This window comes from Gymnogyps californianus, chromosome Z, assembly GCF_018139145.2.
Source record: "Gymnogyps californianus isolate 813 chromosome Z, ASM1813914v2, whole genome shotgun sequence".
Classification (NCBI taxonomy): domain Eukaryota; kingdom Metazoa; phylum Chordata; class Aves; order Accipitriformes; family Cathartidae; genus Gymnogyps; species Gymnogyps californianus.
The window spans coordinates 30,762,765-30,782,070 of NC_059500.1; the positions used below are offsets into that span (position 1 = coordinate 30,762,765).

General features: G+C 41.6%; 1 protein-coding gene across 3 annotated transcripts in view; it reads right to left on the reverse strand.

The window, feature by feature from the left end:
- NRG1 (neuregulin 1) overlaps positions 1-19,306 on the reverse strand; it is a 101,598-nt gene that overhangs the window by 7,714 nt on the left and 74,578 nt on the right. Inside the window, exons 3-5 of one of the 3 annotated variants that reach the window (XM_050913188.1) lie at positions 13,864-13,922; positions 7,528-7,551; positions 2,851-2,953 (exon numbers count right to left, since the gene is read on the reverse strand). In XM_050913188.1, the coding sequence (XP_050769145.1) occupies positions 2,851-2,953; positions 7,528-7,551; positions 13,864-13,922 (186 nt within the window). Of the gene's footprint in view, positions 1-2,850; positions 2,954-7,527; positions 7,552-13,863; positions 13,923-14,573; positions 14,642-19,306 lie in introns of all 3 variants that reach the window. The other 2 variants (XM_050913187.1, XM_050913189.1) reach the window with 2 other exon arrangements.

The window sequence follows — 19,306 nt, forward strand, 5'->3', positions numbered from 1 at the left end:
TTGTGGGATTCGTCCCCTACCTCAATGGTGCACTCCAAATACATAAATGTGTTAAAGAAGTGAAGGGTGCAGAGGACGCCTCAGAAATCCAAAGTGAGTGAGTGTGTGAGGTATGCCTGAGCCTGCACCCATCCTGGCAGCTCTGGAAGGTTTTGTTACAGCCACATCAGATTAACTCTGGAACCTAATGATTACCAGGTGGATGTCAGGGCTGCTAATGCATTCAGTAGAACCATCCATCAACCACATGTACTAATGGCATGGTCTCTGGCTGACGTGGATGCTTCTACTGTGCCCCATCCTCAGCTGCTCCTTCCCCAGTTGCTAATCCTTCCAACTCTCCTGAAGAGAACTTTTCAGGAGATTATTACAAGCTGTCAGTAACAAAACCTGCAGCATAGTAAAACCTGGCGCTCTGAAGGCCATGCAGAACGCACTAAATAGAACACCAAAATAAATAACTGGGGAAAGAGATATTCAATTTCAGACTTAATTTATCAATATTCCCCAGTTTTGTCTGATTATACTGGAGAACTTCCACCATCCTGCCACAGAATCCAGGGAAATGAAGGGAGGATGCAGGTTTCAACACACTGCAGAGTGCATATGACCTTGGCTGTGGCAAGAGCTAAAATACACACAATTCCCTAAGCCGTATGCAGAAGTGCAGATAGTTTTGGCAGGGTAGGACAGTGTAAGATATAACCATTTTCAATCCTGTTTTGAACTCAAGGGGACTATTCCAAGCTTTCCAAAAAGGAGGGAGGAGGGAAAACAATAAATAAGTTGAAGCCTGATAGCCCGGGAAGCTTAAAGACAAAGAAGACATGACTTGACACACTGCATTTTACATATTTTTTCTGTGTGTATGTGCCTGGATAGTGGAAGACATTTAATTTATGTCTCTTCACATGAATGGTATAAGCAGACACGGCTGCCTTGGAAATGCTCCTGTCTCAGCAGGACACAGTCCCTGGTCCATGTGGGCTTTGTGTTTGGAGGATAACCAGGCATCATCTTAGGACACACAGGTGGTTAAGGCGGATGGAGAGCTCAGTGCTAGGAGGTATCTGAGCAGCTATCCAAAGACCTGCCTGGGCTGAGAACACAGCCAAGGATTTGACTTTATTTCACAGCACCCCTTCATGAGATCTTGGAGACCTTGGGAACTAAGGGCAACCTGAGTCCCCTGACATGGTAGAGAAAGTGGGTTCTAGAGGGATTTTGACTTCATCATGTATGGGTCTGAGATCCTGGCACATATTGCCTGGGAATCTGTCCCTAGGAAACTGCATTACTTCCCACCTTCAATGATCAATGTATTTGCATTTTGCATGCTTCCATGTGTGCCGTTTGTCCTCTAGTAAAAGGACACTAACTAAAAAATGAAATTACTCCAGGAAACTGAGAAGAAATAATAATGGGAAAGCTAATGTGCACTTCACTGATTCTGAGAAGCCTTTCCCTTAATGTAAATGACTTGCAAATAAAGCACCTCTGAATTAAGACTCAGTGTCAGAAGACATTGCCTTAGCATTTGACCAGCAGTATCTCTTGCAAGGAGACCAACAAAATCTAAGCCATTACATTTTATTTGGTGTGTTCTCCTAACACCATTCCAGGATTTCCCCTGGTTTCCAGGTTTTCCCCTATAAGGAGGAAAGAGCATGCGGGGAACATCTCACAGATAGCAGTCTGGCATCACTGCTGCATTTGGAGGGCCATGAACTGGCAGCTCACTTTCACTCTCGTCAGCTGTGTTTGAAAACATTTCACTTTTGGCTGGCAGTGATCGCTGATGTCTGGGACAAACCATGACAAAGCATCCAGACCCCTGATGGATTCTGGGGGCTCTTTATATAGAAAACCGTACTTCAGGACCCTGACTAAATGTTCGTTGAAATTCATGGGGATGTCTTGGCTGATTTTGACAAACTTTGGACCAGAAAAGATATTGTTTAGCTGCCCTGGCTTGCCAGTTGTCATTTCTAAAAGCAGTAATTGATCTGGTTCTTTATTACTGTTTCAGTTGTTCCCCACTGACCACCGGCACAAGGTTGTGTGTGTGTGTGTGTGGCTGGACTCTCACCGAGAGGGGCAAATGATCCCCCTCCTGCCCCCCCTTTTAACACATCCATTACTGGTGGAGCTTACAAAGAAAACCAACAACTCAACTGCCAATCAGGCTCTGCAACAGTAAATCAGATTTATACAAATGTGGAAGATTTATGATAAGGGTTTTCTGTGTTTTGGTGGGGAGATTTATAAGAGCAGCCAGAAGTTTTGGCAGCACAAATCCTACTGATGTTCAGTGTAATTTACGGTCCAGAGTGCCTCATGCGTGTTTGAGAGTCACCCCCAGTAATTTACAGAGGCTCACAGAATGCATTTAAGTGCCTACTTTTGCATTGGGAGCACTTTTGCATTCAGTTCTTTGGCCTTTGGTGTTTAGTAACTTTTAGCACCGTTAATCTTGCCTCGAGTACAAATAAACCAGGCTGATACGTAAAATTTACTGCTGGAGAGCAACATGATTCCAGTGTTGGGGTTTGTTCCTTTCCAGCTGGGGTAACCAGCTGGAACGGGTGATAGACAAAGAATTGCAAGTCAGTGAAATTTGCTCGAGTCATATTTGAAGGGTGAGAAACCTTTCAGATACCTGTCTTATTTTTGCACTGCTGATGGACATGGATACCTGCACCTGTCTGGCTTGGACCAGAGAGTTTGTTTCTTCAGCTCAGCTCTGGAGAAACCCAGATACAACCTTATGCTCAGAGGAGTAGAAGCTACAGTCAACTGGGAAGGCCCTGACCAGCAACCACAGATATAAAAAAGAAGAGAAAAGTTTACTTGGTTTTGCAGTAGGCCACCACACACATGATGCCAACTACCAGAAGAGCAATGCAAATGCCAGTTATGGTCAGCACCCGTTTCTGGTACAGTTCCTCAGCTTCTAGAAAGGGACAAAAACAGAGAAGGTCACAACATGGAGGATGGCTAGGCAAGGAGCACACAGTCAACAGCTGGCATGCTACAAACCACTGCACAGATTTACACAGCCACACCAAAACACAGCCACCACACGTCAGGCAGACTCATTATTGACTGCAAGGAGAACAAGACTACACCATAAGCTCTTAACACAGTACTAGGGATGAGCGATCATCCGTACAATTACAGTAAAAAGTAATATTTTTTTTGTTTAAGTCAACAAGAATAATATCTAAGAAACAACTTCACAATTGACAAACACTCAGCATTTGCTGGAAATTAAAAGGCAATGCACTAAGGTAATATAATGAATTTGCAAATGCTTTGGAAGTTCTACTCTGCAAAGACAGCTGGAATGAAGGCCAATTTTACAGGCCTTAAGAGAAATTTATTTTCTTATTATCTTTTTTTGATTGTTTTCATATCCAGTGTCCCTCTGCCCCCATGTCAATTTATATCTCAGTTGTCTTTACAGGAGAGATTTCAAAATATCCTTCTACATTTGAAACATGAGCTTGGCTTGCAATTGTATCACCAATGGAAATGAAGACAGGTTTTGAGCTCTGGTCATAAAATTCAGATGCTTTCTCCAGCGCTCCTCCAAAACCACAGCAATATCAACAACCAGCAGTGCCTTGTATCAGAGAAATGCTGGGTTTCTGCTTGTGTCTCTATGTCCAGCAAAGGAACTGCTCTATCTAAAGTGGCAGCTTGCTCAGTGATGACAACTTGTTACCGATCTCGTTCATCAGAGATATTTCACTATTATAAAGACATTAGTACCACTGGTAATGTTTGGGTTGGACCTACCCATGCATTCCAGCCTCGCTCATGCTTGGCAGAGAGCATCGCTGTGTGCTGTGCTGAGGAAACGTTATGTAAGGAGTGCTGAAACAGAGGCGCGTTCTGTGTTGACACTTTATGGATGCGGATTTGTATTCCTGCTTTTATGGGTGTCTAGCTTTCCTCAAGTCTTATTTTTGATTAAGCAGACAGTCCAGAAAACTTGCCCTGGAGGATCCAGACCAGAGGGTGGCCTTAGGTCAGACTGCAATATTGACCACAGTCGGAATACCAGCAGGTGATTAAAAAGAAATGAATGAATAAAAGCTGCACAGCTCCGCACTACCTTTGGGATAAATACCAGCATTATTCCTGCTGGAAGGGACTTACCTGAACATAAAAGGTCTATGGGGCAATTCACCAGGAAATGCACAACGGTCCCTCACATGTGCCATGAGTCTCTGTCCAAGCTCAGGCACTTAAGTGATGTGCTGTCATAAATTACATGCCAGTTCAGGAGAAAATGCTCCCTGCTGAAGAGGGAGCAGTCATTCCTTCAATGTGTTTCCCGGGCTTATCTAGTTTAGTTTTAAAGTTGCTGTGGGCAAATGGCAAATATTCCATGCAACAAGCCACAAAGCAAAAAGAAATCTTAATTTCTCTGATACAATGCACCTTACCATGGAACGAATTTGTCCTACAAGCCAAACCCACTGTAAATGAAAACACCAGCAAACAGGTCATGAGCACTGTCAGACAAAATTAATAGCACTGATTATTAACAAGGGGGGAGGAAGGGGGAAGAAGTGAGTTTGGTAGAACTAGGATGCTGCAAAAATATATTAAAGAAAACAAAAATATAACTCCGAGAACAGAAAGTCAAAAAAGGGAAGGAAGAAAGGGCTGAAACTCCAAACCAAACCAAACCAGGACAAAAAGAAAAAGAGGAAGGTGAAATATAGGGAAAGACAAGGTTAAAGGATTGAGAAGTCAACTGCAGGCCTGGCACAGCATGCTTGATACTGGAAAAAACAGAGTGAAGAAATGCTTGGGGACAAAAGAAAAGGCTGAAGCAGAGTGTGAAGGGATTTCTCATACAGCATAACTCCTTGCCTAGGCTAGTTAGTGGCACTTGATCCCCTTCCCATTTTTGCCCCTCCTGAAAGCGCTTATTAGTTAGCCATGGAAATGGTGTATTACGAGGACGTCACAGGAAACAAGAGAATCGCGCTAAGCAATTTAGGGGCAAATGTGAAATGCTTTGAATTATTCTTTTTTTTTTTTTTGGTCATGCTGTCAGCTGTTAGCTTGTGAAAGCAAAATGAATAAGGACATATCAACCCATTTTTCTTGGAGGGGAAGGGAGAGGAGGAAGAAGATTAATTAACAGTGGAAACTCTGCTTGGTTGTTTATACTCAGGGAAAAATTGCACTGACTCCAGGAGGTTTACTCCAGGCTGAGGCTGCTGCAAATGAGCCGGGCAGCTGGCCAGTGATGGCCTTGCTAAGGCTGCCAGCGGGTTGAGGCTTATTGCTTGTGTGTTGGACGCTCCTGGGCTCTCACTCACTGCAGGGGAGGGGGGTGCAGCGAGGGAGCACGGCTGTGGGTGCAGCCCTGAGCAACGCTCCTCACACCAGCACGTCTGCTGGGACTATAGGTCTTGAGGGGCATGGAGAGGTAAACCCCTGGGTCTGCTTTCATTGCCTTAATTCCCTCCCGTGCCCTTTGAAACGAGGCCCTTAGGACGATCCAGCTTGACATGGTGTGCATGAACAGCGGCACTGCCATGCTGTCCCTCAAGCCACAGGAGGCTGCCTGCGAAGGCACATGCGTCCGGGCATGTCTTGCCCAGCAAACCAGCAAGCTTCTACGTAAACCTGGCTGTGCCCCTGGCTGACAGGGTCTCCCTGCCTGGGACAGCAGGGGCTGACTGGGGGATGCCCCGGTGTCCTGTGGGGGCTGCTGCGGGCAGCAGGGGATGCTGGCGGCGGGGCCAGGATGGGTATCCTGGCCATGGCTCTGCAGGTGGTGTGGTGCCTCAAGGACAAGCCTTGGCCTCTCTGCTTAAGGCCAGAAGAGTTTTGCGAAGCAGGGACCGAACTCTGGCAGGGCACTTGCGGTTATACCGGCTCTCGCCCCAAAACTGCCCTCTCTCTCTGACTGGTGTTAACATTTACAGAGCCAGTTACTGATGCCCAGCCAAATAACACATTGCTGTTTGCAATGCTCATCAAACTAGCTTGAAAAAAATTAATAGCAGCCTTGGGGAAAAGTCCGTAGAGAAATGTATGTGCAGAGAGAATTTAGAAAAGGTTTTAGCCTGTTAAGTATTAAAAATTGTTTGAATAATTTTTTTTTCCTCTGCAGAATGCTAGGAAAATCAAATCAACATGGGACTTAAGTCAAGATATTAAATCCCTCTACGTGCAGCCTTTCGAACACGCACATTATGCAATTAATTTCACATCACCCTAATTTATACATAATTGATGATATATATGGTCTTAAATTTGCTCTGTTTTAAAGTTTTTCTTCTTACAGGTCTCTGGGGATTTTTAAAAGAATGTCATTCCAAGAGGTGGTTCTGCTGATGTAATTTCATATATAAAGCAAAATTTGCAAGTCAGTTTTTTACAGGATTTAAATTTAATTCCTCATATGTTAATGTAGCCATATATCTTCTACTACAGTCTAGTACTTATAAGTGAGAATTAATATTATCTTGTGATAACAATAATCACGACAATAGGCTGGGTTGTGAGAGATTTTTTACATTTGGACTGGTAATGAGTTTTCCACAGTTCACAGCTTAAGCTAATGACATTTTGTAAGGGCATCTTTAATAAGAACATGAACTAAAACTGTGTGAAAAGCATCACTGGCTGGTTCTTCTCATTTGCCGACAGTTTTAGGAGATTCCAAACTAAAACTGACCTGAATTCCAAGTTAGCCTATTCAAGAGATACATTATTTGTACCCCTGATACTAAATGTTAGTCAGATAAGTACAGTCTATTCATGAAGAGGACTTATAAGATCTATTTCTATTATATTTAAGCTGAAGTGTAAAAATAGTACCCACTGCCAATGTTCTTGGTTGGGTGCAATATGAGTTTGGTATTAGAAATATTGAATATATTTTCTTACTTGAGGATCTGGAGTCTAACTGTAAACTTCTACTTAAGTTCCTAAATAACTTTCAGTTCACTTCTAATTTACAGACCTAGAAGTGGATGTATATATGCATATCATTTACACATATGTATATGCATCTGATTTACATACCTAGCTGTCGGTTTAGACATAAAACTTTACTTGGAAATGAGAGCTCAAAACTAAATTTGCAGAATTTTAAGTGGCTATAACAGCTTATCTTTTTTTATAGACTAGTTAGTCATTTGGCTTAATGCTTACAGTGTTCCCAAAATCCAGCAACCCTAGAAGAACTTTGCAAACGGAAATATCAAAACTAGTCAAAATTACACAGCAGAAAAATGAATGTACACTATGTTATGATTACTTCAGTAATTCCTAGAACTCCTTAGGTCTGGAATATCCTATCACTATTACCATTTAAGTGAGCTGATCTCTGCTAACGTTTTGACAAGGGTTGTTGTTATAGCTGTATGATCCCTTCTAAAGCATAAAGAAATTGGTTAGGAACTGAAAAGGGGAGGTGGAGAAAAAAAATAAAAAGGGGTTTATCTCTCAGGCTCTAAAATCTGCAGGCTAAAAGGAATGATTGGTCCATACCCATAAATTCAATCCCAAGATGCTCTGCCAATGCAGAAAGTTGACAAAAAAAGAAAGAAAAAGGAAAAAGTTTCAGAAAAGAGCAATACACTGTACTCAAAAATAAATCACATATGAGAATTATGGCTATTCTGTGTCTGCACACGAAACAGGACAAAGGGGCGTGTGGTTACATGGGCAGTGTTCAAGTGCGCCTCTGTAAGCTACATGACCAGACCTTCTGCAAGGGTTACACACCAAAATATGTATGGGGAATCTCAACAGCCACAGTGCCGGGAATGCAGCAGGAACCATTAACCCTTAAAGATCTTACTGAGGTGAAGGGGGCTACGACCTGAGGATGCCACGTGAAACGGTTGATTGTTTTCAGATGGGACCATGAGAGCACAGGGATGCATCCCCCTGCAAATGGGTCGTGCATTGTCCTCCCTTCTGGCCCTGCTCCTGTTCCTGGTATGCGGCTCCTTGCTCTTGTGGGTCGTGACCTAGAGGTGGCTGGGACTGTTTGCTCAGCACTGGGAGCCCTTCTCAGCTTTGCAAACTGACTGCAGCAGGGCCCTCGTTCCTGGAAAATGAGGAGCCAACCCCTTTTCCCCTGCCTTTGGGCTGTGGTGCCTCGGCAGAACCACGCACTGGCTGGCTGGATGCACCCTGGGGTGCAGGGGCTGATGCTGTTTACATGGATCACATGCCTAAATTAGCACCCCCAGGCCCCAGCAGCCGGGGGTGAGGAGTAATACAAGTTTCCACCTAGCAGGTACCCTAGGAGACCCTTCCCATAGGGCCAACTCCATAACCGTAGTAGGTCTCACTTTCTTTGTCCTTGTGTGCTGTGAAATTTAAATCCAACCCTAATTTTCTGACCAAATGGATTTTTTAGGTAGTTTGTATACATGAAGAATGCCAATTCTTTCCTGCCAATCAGTAACATTTTAAGGGTTAAATAAGTTGGAATCCATCCAGGTCTCTTCCTAAAGAGCCAGTATTACATGCCTACATGAACATTGCTAATGATATACATTAGTTGCATAGAAAGCTTGGTTAAGTCCTCAATAAAATGAATGACATGCCCATGCATATATATTGCTGTATTTATGCTTGGTTATAGGTAAGATGCCTAGCCTGGATGTAATTTAATTTTAGGGGAAGTCATTCATATCATGCAGTTTCTATTTCAAATAATTCAATGGGAAGTTGGTATTCCATTAAAATGGGAATGTATTCTGGCTGAAAGCCCTAACAAGAGAACATGCTAAAGAAACATGCATTGCTTATTCAAACCTAGATGTCATGTAGCTCTTATTTATCTTTGGTATTCCTAGCTACATTCCCTAGACCTGATTATAAGAAAGCAGAATATCCCAGCACTTCTCATTTTATGAACAGGTCATTATGTTTGATCCTTTCCTATTTAACCCAATATTGTTGCATACTTTTTACATGCAATGTGGTTTCTATTGAATATTTGTCCAGGTGCTCTAAGAAGAAATACAATTAATTATTTTTAACAACTCAGTTTTCATTCTGGATGTGATATTTGTGGGGGCAGTATTGGAAGAAAAAATGCTTGGGAAGCAGGTTTTTTTTCCAAAAGTGACTTACAACTACAACTCATTGGATATGTTGTAGCATGCTGGGGTCCAGGGTCTACAGAACAAGAGTATGATGCCTGGAAATGCTGGAACAGGTCCTCCAGGACTGCATACTGTGTTCATAAGTGGTGTGCCACAGCTGCTGGGCACCCAAGATTTGGGGTGGCTACCTGATAGAGTTAGGTGGGTGGGTAGCCTGGGGACATGGTGCTGCCCAGTGAGGGGTGAGCACAGTTGCATGTTTGTGTGGAGACCTTGCACCTGACAAGGGAAGGACCCATTTGGATCAACTGCATCCAGCAGCAGAGAGGTCCAGGGAGACCAATTTCACCTCTGAAGCATTAAGGTGCCACATTTCTTAAGTCATTGTTTAGTTTTCTTATTAAATGTGTTCTGTGGGTAATGAGAAATTCTGGAAAAAAATGTTTCTTTTTCATGTAATTTGAATAGAAAACAAACTAAAATCCCCCAAACTATCACAGAGCAGAACCCCTACATGTTGGACAATTCTGCTTGAGGGGCTAGGATGCTGTGTCTCTTTGTGAGCCTTAGGATCCACTTTGGATCCTAAATCTTCGTTCATTTCAGTGATACTCAGGCTGCAAAATCAATTTTGAACTTAGGATATTAAGTTCTATGGCTCCTGTAAAAGTGTTATCCTACAACTGATTCGAGTCTCAAAAGTATAGAAAATGTCCTTTCTTAATTAGAGTATTCTATCATAGCAATTTTAGCATTTAATGAGCATTAACTGAGCAGTTTATAATGAAAAACTGTCTTTAACCTTGAGCAGAAGATGGACAATGACATTTTTCAAATCTGTTTGTATCATTTAGGAGTCTTGGTCTCAGCACATAAAAAGTACAATTTAGGGTGCCGAAAGGCTTCAGAAACTGAAAATTTCAAGTAAGATTGTCTAGTACTTTCTTACAAATGTGACTACTTGAGAAATATCTAGAAATTGGGAAATACTGAGCTAGTAGAATTGCTGAAAAATGGACTTTTGAAGATCTGTAGTTTATGTGGAAAGACTGAAAAATCGAGGCCATTACAGAGTAACAGCAGTTTTGGTCATCCCTTTAGAATATCATAGCTTTACTCAACTCTTGCCCCCTTTAATTTCTCAGCCAGGCTCATCCTGACAATATGAGGCAGGAGCTGTCATCTAAACAGAAATTTCCCTCCACCCCTCTTGATACTGTCCCTCTTGCTCACCATGCATGGCAGAGCTGAAATGGACACAGTTTAAACTGGTGTCCCATGCTGAAATACTTGCCTTCAGGAAGGCAGGTACCACATCCAATTCATGCCCGAGACAGCTCACAGCATGCCCCACAAGTTGTTCTATATTCACAATACGTTTATAACTGTTAACTAGCGAAGTAAGCAAGTCAACTGGCCCTTTGGGTGGGGTCCTTGGCCCATCTGGGGCATTTGGGAGGACAAAGAGTTTACCTGTGATTATGCTCTAGAGAAGTTTCCTCAGCCTTCTACTAATCCAAGGCTCCGCCAGTGTTTCTTATCCCAAGGATCATTCTGCACAGTGTTGCTATAAGAGTTCTCATGCATAGCTACATAAAAATTAGCCAAAATTTCTAATGTTAATTCATTACTTTTATTTTCCTCCATTTGCCTTGCTTCCTTGCCTTCAAGGGAGTGAATGTGTGAACATTCAAATACAGCAAATATATCTGCATGGAACAGATGTATTTTTACAACACTTTTGTAGACCACCTTCTGGTGTCCTATGGACCAACAAAAAGCCAGGGTATTGGGGAAAACACCTGGTAGCAGCTGTGAATGCTGTCCTCAAGGAAAGGACATTACAGGCTCTGCCAGCCAGACTCCAGAGACGAGCAAAACCAGCACAGTTTGTTCTTTAGTTTCCCTTGGTCTGCAGTGGCGGTAAGCATCAGTTGAAGGGGGAAAACTGCGTAGCTGCAGTGCTGGAGGTAACTGTGGCAGTGGGGAATCTAACAGCCACCACCTCTCAGACACAATGGGTGGTCCTATGGTTTGGTGTGTTTGCAAAGCTGGAAGCCAAGGGACAGTCAGCATAAACATGTGCTTTCCAGTAGTCTCCCTCACATCCATTCCCAGTTATGCTCGCATCTCCACTGACAGAAAGGAAAGACATTTCTATGGAAGAACTTTTCTTAAAATGAAGAGCCACCTAATTTCTTCTGTCCCTTTTCAACTTATTTCTAGTGCCCCATGATAACTGAATCCTCCAGGGCTAACCAAACCACTGCCAAGATAAGCCAGTTAGCCTTGTACTCTGTTGGGACAAGGGATTTCCAGAATGCTCGGCATCGGCCTTATTTTGATCTTGCAAAAGGCCCTCAGCAAAGCTCGTAACTTCAGGACTCTTACAAATACCAACTCTAGGGCAGTTTTCTGAAGGTAACTTTTTCTCAACAGCCAAATACAGAGCCTTAAGATAGTAACAGCTCATCAGTATGCACACTTGGCATGGAACCCCATTGACCCTTTCTTTCCAAATGAAGAAAAACCCTTCTGAAAGCAAGTAAAATTAGATAGCAGTGTATAGTCCACATGTACACTTTTGTTTCCTACTGGCACTTATGCTGTTTAACATCCTGATTTGCTCTGTACTTTTCAAAAGCTGCATCTACAGAGCTGAGTTAATCACCCGCAACATTTGGTGCAAAATATGAGCTTGGCTTTAAGCCCCAAATGCAACATTTGCCTGAAGATAACTCTAATTCCAAGTCCCCTTTTTAATTGTATGCTCTGATCTGTGTTGGGTGTAATAATAAAAAGTCTTATAAATGCTTCTTCATTGATTTTTTTGGTTAAATATAAATGTACCCTCACTGGACACTTTCCAAAAGTGTCATTTTAAGATTTGTAGCAGTTTAAGAAACCTGACGTTATACTGCAGATGCAGGGTAGGCAGAAGTGCCAGAGTCTCATAGCCATTGCCTGGGGCTCTCAGAGTAGCCTGAGGTAGGTAGTGGTGTGCTCTCCTGCCAGTCCATTTCAAGGAGAGGAGGGCTGGACCAGCTTAAGTACTTACAGCTGAGCATAACTCTTGCAGCAAGGCAAGGGCATCCATGCCTTTTCCATGGAGGCAACTTCAGAAAATCTCAGCCTGGTGTCTACTGCTCAAAGATCCCTTTAGAAATCCCAACCAGAGTTAGGAAACTGAAAAACTAATGAAGAAAAACCCTCCTAAACCTCTTTTTTTTTTCGCCCCCCCTGAGTAGGAAAATGAATTTATGATCAACATACAATTCTTCCATAGTTTTCAGGGTAAATTCAGCAGCAAACAACGGATCTTATATTTTTACACCACCTCCTTTTAAATGATTCTTCTAAGATCAGAAAACCTTAACTGCACTTTTCACCAGAATACACAGAAAAGGCCATTTAAATCTAACATTTCATAATCTTAAACACTGTAACAGCATAAAAATTTTCAAATCCATAGTTACCAGAGGCATTTAAAAAATAACTCACACCAATAAAGCTTTTAAAACAGGGCATAAAAAACACACTTGAATGCTGGAAGGTCTGGTCTCCAGTCAGCACCCTTGGGATTTACATGGGTAGCTTCCATGATGGGCAGTATGAATTATGTATGGACATTTTTCATCCATCAGTATAAGAGAAAACCTATGCATCTCTTCAGGCTCCAAAATGTCCAGCACATGCTAACAGCTTTTTGTCCTATATACTAATGGAAATTAAATTAAGCTAGCCTATAGTCTCTGAAATCTTCCTGTGCTGGCAAGTAATCCATCAAAAAAAATAGTTCCTATAATACTGCTCTTAGATCATAGTACATTCTGATGCCAGCAACAATTAATTATGAATAGTATACATGCATTAAAATGAAAGATCTAAGCAATTTTCTTATATGTTACCTTTGACTTTGCTATAGCCAATGAGAGAAAATAAATATTCAGTGTGCTTTCTGTTTCCTCCCTGACAAGTAGTAATAATTAACCCATCCCTCCATGGGAAAGCTTATGAGATATGTGACTGCAGTGCTGATTCTACCAGCAGTCTGACACAGACAGAGTCCTCTCTGTGTGTGTATGTGTCTGTCTGTCTGTCTGGTACATTTCTTTGGCCAATTAATCTGGCTCTGAAATACTTGATCTCTTGCACCTGTTACCCACAAATAAATATGTCAGATCCCATTGTTTATGCCGTCTCTCCCCCTTTTCTTTTTCTTTCTGTGCTCTTTCCCCTGAAACTTGGACGAGGAGGAAGAACACTTTGATCCTGTTTGGCATGTGCTCATTAGAAATGATGTAAGCATGTCAATTACCTTTAACTTGTAGGTGCGAATACAAAACTCACATGCAAGTAGAGGATTAGCTACCTGTCCCTTTGTTGGGGGAGTGCTGCCCTGTATAGAGACTCATAAGCTTTTTGTGGCAAATAAAACATGAGACTTTCAAAATGTCATTTTTGCACATTTACTGCTTGATGTCAGTGGGGAGTCCATATCACACCATTCAGTGTTAATTTCACAGCGTTCCTAAGTCTTGCATTTCCCCATAACCTCGATGCCAAACAATCCAGGAGAGTATTGCAATTGCTTTTTGTTATCATTTTCATGCAACAGGCAGAGACAATCAATATTAGGCCTTAGGCAACAAATCTAGTTACAGATTAAAAAAAAAAATTGGAGGAAAGATGCAGCGACAAGAAAGCAGCACCGACTGAGCATGCTTCTACTGCGGCACAGACAGAAAGGTAGTGGACGTACTGTAGAAGCTGGCCATTACGTAGTTTTGGCAGCGATCACCAGTAAATTCATTTGGGCACCTGAGAGGAAAAACAAACAAAAAAAATGGTAGAGAAAAAACAGAGAAAGAGAAGAGGTGAATATATGCTAAGAAAGAAGCTCCTTCAGTGTGAACTGATACGACTTGGTGAGTTCACTTTCAGAAACTGAATCTCGGTTTAGCGTGTCAAATGGCTCAAGATGTGGAGAGCAACTCATTTGCTCTGTGGAAATGAAAAGAAATCCTCCCCCTGAAAAACCAGCCAAAACCAAACCAATCCAGATCAGAGTGTGTTTCGAGATATGAGACAGAAATTCACCATTCCAAATTCCCAAATTGCTTTTAGGATGCACTTTCCACAAGGCAGCGAGGACACAAGATCTGTACATCACTCATCTCTCTGAGTTTGTTCTTTTAGGGTTGCACTTTACAGCAGTCTCTCAAACAAGAAAGCTGCCAGTGTGTGCAATACAAATGCATCTGCGAACGGATGGAAAGACCAAAAATCACACAAGTGAGAAACATTTTGGAGGTCAATAATGCCATGGGGTACAGATTTTACTTTAGAGAATCAGGTCATAAATTAGTGTGTAAAGAGGCCGGTTCCAGCTGAACTGTGAAAACACCAAGTACTATTGATTTTGTTGCTGTAGTTGGGGAAGAAAGCAAAATTCAGATTATTTTAACATACTTTCTTGGTTTTGGATTTTCATGGGCAGAGTTTCAGTACATCTTGCTCCAGTGAATCCAGGTTGGCACCTAAAGGGCAAAAACGTGATAAGCAATAGTACACCAAAACCACTGCACTAACAGACTGACATCTGCTGGCCTATGGAGATGGGAGTGCATTAAGTGACCTCCTGGTTAGGTGTTAGTGAAAAATGATCAGAAAAGGGGCAAGAAAGTGTAACCTTTCCAGAAGATAACACTTTGCAAAATTTACAGCAAAAATCCACCAGATAAAAAATCTAGGAAGTCTTTTTGCTTGTCTGTTTTGAAAGAGAAAGAAGAATCAGGGCTAGCAAAAATGTATATCAGCTCATTGCTTATTCCACCTCATGAAGGGACTAGATTGAGTTTTTTAAAATTTGCAATGCAGTGTATAACAGTAATTTACACTGTTGCTTTCACCAGTCACATAAAATCTACGAAAATACCATGATTTCCCTATTTGTGTAATGGCATGTTCTGTCTTCCAGTAATATCCTTTGAAGGGGAATAGTTAAAACAGCAATCACAGAAAAGCCAAAAAAATTCCAAAAAGTGAGAAGACAAACTCAAACCCAAAGGCAGTAAGTATATTCAACATGGCTGACAAATGGAAAAATAGTCAGTCCAGTCAATAAATAAGATGAGAGGGCAGAGGTGCTCTCAAAATTTGAAGCCCCGCAGCTGTCCACCCTTTCAGTTCATAAGCTCTTCTGCGGAAAGCTTCAGTGCAGCTTTCCCCTTGGTCACAGTGAAGAATTTCTCTTCTGTGCTTTGCTTGTCTTTTCTACTGCTGCTGACTGTCAATTCTTCCTTCACCTTTGTTCTCCATTTTTGGGCAAAGCTCAGGCTCCCAAAATATCAGCATACCAGTGCAGGCTCCTGTGATTCAGACATAAGTGTGAATGACTGTCCACCACACTAAACTTCTACAGATTTCAGTCTTCTTTCCTCCTGCTTCTTCTATCCGCTCTTACTCAGCGTGTAACCTGAAATTACCCAATATCCGCTTCCGTGAATACACCTCACTTGCGTTGCCTGTCTTTCTGATGCTTTCCCTAAGTTTGCCATGGTGCAAGAATCACCCCCTCTTTTTCTCCTGCTGCTGATCTGGTGCTAGCCTCCTTTTCAAACTGCTTTATCACTTAGCTCGCCAGGGGCCGAAGAGCCTTCTTATTTGCAAATGGATGTTGTTCAGAACAATCCTCCACCTCTTTTATCCATCCGAGTTTCATGTGCATTGAAAGCTGTCCTGATTTTTTAAATGCCACTCTTCCACAATTGCCTCTACCTCTAAGGGTCAGGGATGCTGCCCTTCTACAAGTGGGACTTCCAGAAAATCACGTTGGCAGAGGACCAGTGTCAGGCATAAACACTAGTATCTTGTTCAAATAAACCACACAGGAATGTTTTTTTGTATAATAAAGGTATATTTTGAGGATCTGCAGATGATTTTTTGGAGCTGATTTGCTGTAATGATGTATTTCTTTATTAAGGAAGGGAATTTACGTTCTTCAGAGCCAAGGTCACATCTTTTGATAAGTACCCAGTGTGGAGAGATCCCAGTATCCACAGATATATTCAGCTGAGAAAAATGCAACAAGGATAACTTTGTCATGAAAAGGTGATACTGCTGGGCATGATAAAAGACTTTTTGCGTCTTTGATAGAAGGCATTTTGATCTGTGTTACTGAACGAGAATAAAAATGTTTTACCCCCATGATTTCAGTTTTATTTTGCACTATGGTAATCTTGTTAAATACCTGTCCCTGGAAAGCTGGCATTCACACCTGCATTGGCTTTCATTTCACAGGGTCCTCTACATCTTGTTCGTCAGGCTCAACCCTACACAATCCCAATGAACATGCTGCTGATTAAAAGCCTCAGGCTTTGCTCCTGCCACTGGCTGGTGGTAGTTGCTTGCTCTGTCTGTGCTTGTTTTCAGATATTGGTGCAGCTGTGGAGGTGATGAAAACAACTCAAGCACTGGTGTAGACAGTGCTGAAATCGCTTCCAGACCGAGGAGGGTCAGCCCTGTTGAGATGGCGCTGAAAACAGTTCAGGTGTGTTTATACTCACTCTGAAACCATTGTCAGCAAACGGACTGCAGCACCTGCTGCTGAAAAGGGGTCCAGGGTGGGCCAGCTGAGACAAGAGCCGAGATGAGCCTGTCCGCTTATGATTATGTGTGAATGCTAAAGGCATTTTATTGCTCAGATATGCAGTGCAGCACCATTTCCAGTGCTGTTTGGCAGGTTGTTTACTGTAGATCGTGCTTTTACAAACGCCTTGTGATGGTGTCGTTTTCAAAACACCTTGTCCTACTCAAAGTTGCCAGACGTTATTTCTTGTTGTGTCTTTCTTTTCTAGTTCATTATCCATATATCCATTTTCTTTTATGACACTAGCAAAAGTTGAAGACAAGCAACTTGGGGCAACAAGTAGACATTTGTGCTGCGAGAGCCACATATACTAAAATATTTGCTTTTTTCCTCTACACACAGTAGTTGCAAAGAGCAGTATTTGCATGTGTTCAGAATGCACTTCTCAGAGCATCAAACGCATATCATCAAACTGTTTCTCGGCCAAAGAGGAATGGCTGAAGGGATGAGGACCTCACATTTCCATTTCATGCACTGCCTATAAGCAAATGCATTGTGGGAGAATGTTTATTTTCATGGCAAGTACAGTACACTTGATATTTAGTAGTCCATTTCATAGCCTGAGTCAGAACTAGTATTTCTATCCTGCCTGTTGAATGAATATCTCTGAAACTTTTGCTGGCATCATGGAAACAAGTTTTCTCTTTTCGCTGTTTTCAAGAACCTTCTGTCAATTTCTATTCCACCAAGGCCTTTACATGAAGACGGATCTAGAAAATGGCTATAACATTAAAAAGTACGTAATTCACTCTTTTGCTGTTAAGAAAAGAAGCAGCATCCTTCTGTTAGAGAGAAGCACTATTGTCATCCAGTGAAATTCGGATGTAAATTCATGTCTTCAGTAACAACAAAAGCACTAGAGAAGATGATGTCTGAGAGTAAGGAATCAATTAGTCAGACCAGCGAGGCCTTCATGTTAGGATACTTCAAAAGAACACTCTAAAAGTGTAACAGGTATTATATAGATTTTTCTTCAAGTAAGAAGCAAATGCTAGGAATTCTGGTCTTAATTTTGTATTTATTGAAGAAGATATCTGATTTTTTGTCTTCAGTGAACGTGGGGACACATTTGCAACTGAACAGAAATGACTTGGGAACCTCAGTCTCATAGGAAGCCAGTAACGTCCAGGCTTCCAAAGTCTACGATGTTTTCAAAATGTGACTCATGTTCCTATGAAACTTCTGAAAATTTTATACACTCATTTATTTAAGTAGTCTCAAAGCTTCCTTTTTCATCTTTCATATTTTGAGATTGTTTTGTTCAGTCTGGGGCCATAATTAAAATACTCGTAGGGAACATAGATGCTACTATAGATGTAGCTGTACAATGCATTACTAAGTCTTCATACATTTCTTGAGTATTTCACATGGTTACCTCTTGAAAGCAGGGAATTTTCTCGAAGTTCACACCAGTATCTGTGAGAGCAAGATCTGAGCCAGTCTGGATCATTATACTATGTATTTTACAAAACACATTTTTTTTTTTTAATACACAGCTAGATTTTAACAGAAGATGGATTTAGTAGCTCCTTTTTTTTAATAGAACAGGGGGTTTACAAAACCAGAGATATCACTTGGAAAATTCCATGGTTGTTGTGAATCTGAGTCATGTTTTTTTCGTTAGGGATAAAACCAATTTAGAATGATATGGCTCATGCTTTAGAAATTTTGTTTTTGCTCTCAACAGATGGACCATATGGAAAAATGTGAACTTGCTACTGAGGCAGAAATATGAAGAGCAAGTACCATATTTCAAGCATTCTGTTTCCACAGGCATGTTCTGGGGGAAGATTTATTTTCTCAGAACAATGAAGGCAATGTGTACTGGATAGGTACTTATTTTAATTAACACTGGAATACTAGAATTAAAAGTAGACATCTGTATTTTTAATGAACTAAGAAGAGAACCGTATTTTGTCTCTTCAGTTTCCCAGTACACCCACTTTCAAGTACTCACACTTTTATTTCTTACATGGCTGTATTGCGTCCTGTTTTGCTACACAACATAAAGTTTCAGTTCTGGCAAGTATTAGACAGCATAGCAAAAGGCCCTGCAAAATAGCGGTGACCCTGACTGTCCTCAGGATAAGAATCCTTTCCACTGCCTTACTGTAAATAAGATTCACCCTCTTTGATTTTACAGCTCTGATGCTTTTTCCAAATAGGTCTTGGGCCACCCAGAGAGACGCACATCTGCCAAATTTGGGAATTGCCCTTTTTTTCAACTCCAGCCCCAGAATTAAAGGTTATTTCTTGTCTACAAGAGGGAAAAAAATCCCCACTTCATTCAAGTGTCTCCAAGACATTTAATTAAAAAATTAGCCAATCTATAACATCAAAGAACAAACATAGTCAGATCTCTGAATTACAAAAAAATAAGTCCCTGTACCAGTGAAAATGGGATACCTCTGAAACTGTCAAGACAATGCTAATTATTAGCAAGTTTGCTAATAGATGCTCAGCTCTGCTGCCCTGGAGTTTTCTGAGCAGTGTTTGGATAGGAAGCTGAAACAGGCAGGTAGGCTCTTGTACATGCCCTGGAGAGTCATAGCAA